Raw genomic sequence first — 5674 nt, forward strand, 5'->3', positions numbered from 1 at the left:
TGGTGCTTCTCATACTCAGAAGGAGATAATAGGCTATTAGAGGCATGGGATTAATTTGTAGCCAATTACCACTCACAGCGGAATATGAATGCATAAATAAGCCAGGGCTTGTGTCTAAGTTTTGGAGATGATCAGGGCTGTGTAAAGGGGAGGGTAGCCAGCTGGGCGCGAGCGCGTGTGTACGTGACATAAACGACGGGGTGTCCTGAGGGGACGGTTCAAACCCAAAAAGGACCTGAGCAGGGGGACATCAGCATCACCATCCAGAGACCGGCCGGAGCGACTCCTCACCGAAATCATCTTAAGTAGCAGACCGCGCTTATTTGACGCCTTTTCACCAGCATGCGTCCTGTTGAATAAAGAACGGCAAAAAAAAAGAACCGAAATCCTACAGCCGCGCTGCTCTCTGGAGAGCTATGAACCGGGAGAAAGCGCAGGTTGGCGACTCCATCGTACCCGCCGCCGCCGCCGGCGTGATCGTGGTCGCTCCGCAGGACGGCATGGACGAAAAGCGCCTCGCCGCCGGTGAACTGCCGGTGTTTAACTGCGCCGGAGGAAGAGACGCTTTACCGGCGGAGAGTCGGGAGACCTCACCGAGACACGAAGCGTCACCCGCGGGCGCGCCTCCTACCGTCCACCGGACGACCTCGTTCTCGGTTCTGGACATTTTGGACCCCAATAAATTTACCAGCAAGAGGCAAACGCCTAACAGGACAGGTTGCGATTTCGCGTTTGGTGCAGAAAACAGAAGCGATGACTCAAATCACACGATCGAGCACAAGTCTTATCAAGAGGACTACGACTGTAAAAAAACATCAGGGATTTTAAGTAAGTTACCGTTGTTTTCCTCTTATTGTTATTGTCGTGTGACAGCGAGAAAGTGCATCCAAATAATGCGGACAAGCGCTTTTTTTCAACATCAACATCGCAGCCTATATCCGTTAAAACACTATCATTTAAATGCATGTTTTTTTTTCATTCTTCAGTTGAAAAGGTCGCCGTTTCGGAAAAAAAGTTTTTCACGATTATAATTCGCTTTTAACTTAAATAATAAAAGTACGAATATTCAGTGTCGTTTTATTATTATTATTTAGGTCATAATGTAGAATAATAGCATGTTTAAAATAGTTTTTAGAACATGTAATAGCAAACTGCTTGAATGCCCATATTCAGCCCAGGTTTGTTACTTTTTAATAAGAAAAAATTGACTTTTATACGAAAACTATTTCTTTACGGTTAACAAATGTAACTAGACCCTAAACCACGTTTTCTGCACCCGAAAGAGTCTTAAATATGGATTTTAACAAGGGAACTGTAGCATTTTTTAAATTAAAATGGACATGCAAATGCTCATGTTAAGTGGTTGTGGAGGGAAACAAGCAATTAGAAGGATTGTTATTAGATATTACTTTTACAGTTATTTTTGCTATTGGTAAACAATTTAAAAAATGTAAATTTCACTTGGTATTGTGATTGTCAAGTGAAAACAATGAATATCAAATATCAAATTTTGGAGCACTACGGTCGTGCTGTCCGACAACTTTTTGCACTTGTTCCTTTTATTTTTTTTAGATCAATGATCGATATCTCCTTTAATAAGTATAATAGGTTTTAATCTTGTAATTATCCGAATTTTGGTCCAATAATTATAACGTTGAGAAAGAGTTTGCAAGCTGTCTGAAAGAGATATACTCATTTCTATAATAGGATATCGACCAGTCTGGAACAGATCCTCCACATTATCAGCGCCTTTACGCGGCAAGTTGCGTTAAATTAAACGCAATCGAATGGGTTTAATTGTTTTTTCTTCTTCTTCTTCTTCTTCTTTTCTTCAGATATATTAGCGCTTTGTATCGAGTCTAAATGGTGAAAACATAAAGCGCGGTATTCGCGGGACCCCCTTATCTTCTGTGCCTGCATTTGCAAGGACAAATATGTGTCAACCTCTATGATTGATTGGAGGCGGCGCGCGAAAGCAATTTTCAATAAACAGTAATTGTGGGCTGCAATAATTTGATAAGGTTTGTGCTGTTTTTAACAGCCGCTTTAAATGGATAAGTAAATTGAGAGTTATCGATTAGACGACCGTGCTGTGATTTAAGATGTCAAGACGAATTGACACGCTAAAAGAAGTGCCCCGCTTCATATAAAGAGGAAAAAGAAGGACTTGCACAGAAATTTCGTTTCAATTTGTTGTTGTTGCTGTAGTTTAACTCTAATCTAGTAAGCAAACTGCTGTGACATAATTAGGCGAGTTTATTTCAGATCGTTTATATGGAAAACAATTTATACGTTATAAAAAAACGTATTTAAAATATAACTTCCATATTGCGTATTTAAATGAGAAAAATAAGAGGTTTGTTTTTTTTTAAGACAGAAAAAATAGATTAAAAATATTGGAAATGCCAATATTTGCTTATTAAAATGATTTTCTTTCCCACCGTTGGTATCAGTGTGTGTGTTGATATTCACCTGTGCGTTCAGGTGATTGGTGGAAAGCTGCCTTTTGACACCGGTGTTGTGTGTTTCCACAGAAGACGGGTTTGTGTTCCGATCGGAGGAGTGTGAGGCTGATTTTACCCGAGGGAACCAGTCGGACAGCGAGCTGCAGGAGGATCTGTGCAGCGAGGAGAGCGGCGCCCTGCTCGGAAACAACGACGCCGAGTTCGGCCAGCACGAGGACGACGACTCACTAAACAAAAGTCCGGAAGGACAGCAGACTCAGCAGTCCTCATCAAACGGACAGAATCACCCGGTGAAACCCAAGCGCAAGCGCTCCGGTTCGGACTCGAAGTCCGGCAAACCCAGAAGGGCCCGGACTGCGTTCACGTACGAGCAGCTGGTGGCTCTGGAGAACAAATTTAAATCGACGCGATACCTGTCCGTGTGCGAACGCCTCAACCTGGCGCTGTCTTTGAGCTTGACGGAGACTCAGGTGAAAATATGGTTTCAGAACCGCCGGACCAAGTGGAAGAAACAGAACCCGGGCGCGGACACAAGCGCGCCGACCGGCGGGAGCGGAGGTGGACCGAACGGACCGAACAACGGGCTGGGCAGCCTGAGTCCTCTGAGCCCGTCTCCTCCAATGAGCGGGCACCTGTCCATGCATACCAGCTATCCGGGTCACACGCCAGGAGGACTCGTGTGCACCACTCAGTTACCCTTTCTGCCGGGTCACGCGGTACTGTCGCCCTTCATGCTCGGCTCTCAGACTTACGGAGCTCCCACGTTTTACGCGCCGCACTTATAAGAAAACAAATCTTTAGGAGACGTTCGGGATCGGAAGAAACAGAGCTTCCGGTCAACCTGGCACAGGAACATTTTTAACATAAAGCACTATGCCGTCACACACTTGCAAAGACATTTGATAGGTCTTAAAAACCGAGATGTAGCAACCATTCTGCACTGTGGCAAACCCACCATTAAGTTTAGGAATCGTTTCCCTCCTGTTCCGCAACACATGCTAAGAATTCGATTTGATTTCAATTTGCTTCATTTTAAACAACTGTGAATATTTCTCAAGGTCAAACTGTATAAATTTAGTTATTACGAAATGTGTTTAGACATTAACTTTGAATGCAAATGTAGTAGGGAATTAAACGGTATGTACTGAAACAAAGAATGAGAGTGGACTAAAATCGTGTAAACATAAGCCTAATGAATTTTTATTTTTACTTTTATTTTTTACTGTGGGCCATATTATTTAATTCTGACGTTGCATAGACTATGCTATTATTTAACTGTTTGTCTCACAATTAAATGGTTGAAATAAAATGACAGATGACAAAGATCAGTTGTCAAACGTTTCGTTGGCGTAAGCCTGGCTTTATGAACTAAATTTAAAACCAGGTTTTACACGATCTTGCACTGTATGATAATATCTCATTTTAAATAGAATTGTATAAAAACGGAGAAACGCTGGAATTAATCGCGGTCAATTTCGTTGAATGAAGCGCGTATTCTATTGGTGATCGTTTACTTTACACTTCATTTTTACTAAAGTAGAAAGTTTCCACCCTTTGAAACCTGTGTTTAATGCTTTTATTTACTTAAACATTACCTATTTACGAATATCGTGTAAAAATATATAATTTTACATTTATAAATATTTAAAATACCATTTATAATTACCCTTTCAGATTTACTCATTTATTTATTAATACTTATATTGATACTTGTCGTTTAAATATCAACGTAAATGTTTACAGAAAGGCGGTTTAAAAGTAGGCTACTGGAATATTCTACCTGGACTGCATTTTACAGATTTGTTCGTAAAAATAAAAACTGTCTATTATTGTTAGATTTAATATACTGAAATGAAAGATTGTGACGTTTAAAACAAGACTGTAGCGTTTCTGAAACGTGCGTTGCCTACTTTAAGTAATATCAAGCAGTCAGATATTAAGTTTGTAGTTAATGTAGTATAATGCTGCTACAAATCAAACGATTTTTCGATTGTCATCCTCGCTGCTGCGATTATTTTTAATTTTTTAATTTTTTTTGATGCATGCTTACACATGGCTGCTTAAACTTAAAATGACATAAAATATGACATTAAATCCGAGCAAACTTGTCTTTCCCGCGATATTCAGCGGGGAGGTAATGTTAGTAATTGTGGGGGTTTAAAACTATTAAAATATTATAAAATATATATTTTTAAAAATCGCAAGATTCGTTTTTCTGCATGCCATCGTATGCCCTTGTTTCGTGTCCAGACGTATACATTTACAATGAAATGGGTGCAAAAACTACATTTCCCGTTTACAGTATAATATTAACTACGTATGCTATTGTTATCATTAACTTCACAACTTGAATGTAGCCTATTAAATACTTTAAATAAATATTTTTCTCTCATTTTGCAAGTGAATAAAATATATAGGCTAGTCTTTACGTTGAACAAGCAGGCTAAGAAAAGACTGACCGCGACGATCTTTTTAATTAAGCGTAATTAAACTAATCTTTTCGTCTGATTAACATATTCTTCTTCGTCCGTTGGAAATCGCATTTAAAGAAGTAGGTTTCTTTCTTAGTTTTTAAAGTTTGCTTTCAGGCAGAAACGAATGCTAAGGCTGCTGCAAACAGAGTCCCGTGAGGAATCCATATTCGTTACCGGATGAAAAAAAAACATTTATTCGTTTATTTTGAATTCATTCATTTAAATATATATTTTTGATTTATTTAGCGGTGGAATAAGACCACACGAACTGCACCAATGTCAGTTAACACTAATTCTGTAACAGCGAAATCAATAACTTTAGGCAGGTTCAATTGCATCGCTTCTTTATTAATATACCGCCAAGGTAACTTAGCTGGCCTCATTTAAAATTGTCAGCCATTCTTGATTTGTTGTAATGAAAAGCTGTTTTAATATAATTGCTAAAAACAAACTGTTTCAGCGGACTTAACTCATAAATGCAAGCCTATCGCGAGACCGTCACTTAAAGAACATGCAAAAATTCATAAATAAAATTTTATGTAAATGTCTTCGAATTAAAACAATAACAAAAAAATGCCTTGCCTTTGCCTTCAACTTCAAATGTTGATGTGGTGTGTTTTTAATCGTCGCAACAAAGAAACCCTTTAAACGAATAAAGACAAGTCTTATGTCTTATAAAATCACTAAACATTTACTCTATATTAACATTGAAATAAGACTTACACGGACAACATG

The 5674-nt window shown here is 39.0% G+C and overlaps 1 protein-coding gene across 1 annotated transcript; it reads left to right on the forward strand.

Annotated features, from left to right (window-relative positions):
- The first annotated feature begins 264 nt into the window (after nucleotides 1-264).
- nkx1.2lb (NK1 transcription factor related 2-like,b) lies at nucleotides 265-3768 on the forward strand. The gene is made up of 2 exons (XM_043257852.1): nucleotides 265-828; nucleotides 2535-3768. The coding sequence occupies exons 1-2, from the start codon at nucleotides 417-419 to the stop codon at nucleotides 3248-3250; spliced, it is 1128 nt and encodes a 375-aa protein (XP_043113787.1). The 5' UTR covers nucleotides 265-416; the 3' UTR covers nucleotides 3251-3768.
- The last annotated feature ends 1906 nt before the right edge of the window (nucleotides 3769-5674 follow it).

This window comes from Puntigrus tetrazona, chromosome 14 (assembly GCF_018831695.1).
Source record: "Puntigrus tetrazona isolate hp1 chromosome 14, ASM1883169v1, whole genome shotgun sequence".
Classification (NCBI taxonomy): domain Eukaryota; kingdom Metazoa; phylum Chordata; class Actinopteri; order Cypriniformes; family Cyprinidae; genus Puntigrus; species Puntigrus tetrazona.

Coding starts and splice junctions, on each gene's coding strand:
- nkx1.2lb (XM_043257852.1), top strand. CDS start 417: ATGAACCGGGAGAAAGCGCAGGTTGGCGACTCCATCGTACCCGCCGCC. Junction 829..2,534: donor AAAAACATCAGGGATTTTAA/GTAAGTTACCGT, acceptor GTGTTTCCACAG/AAGACGGGTTTGTGTTCCGA.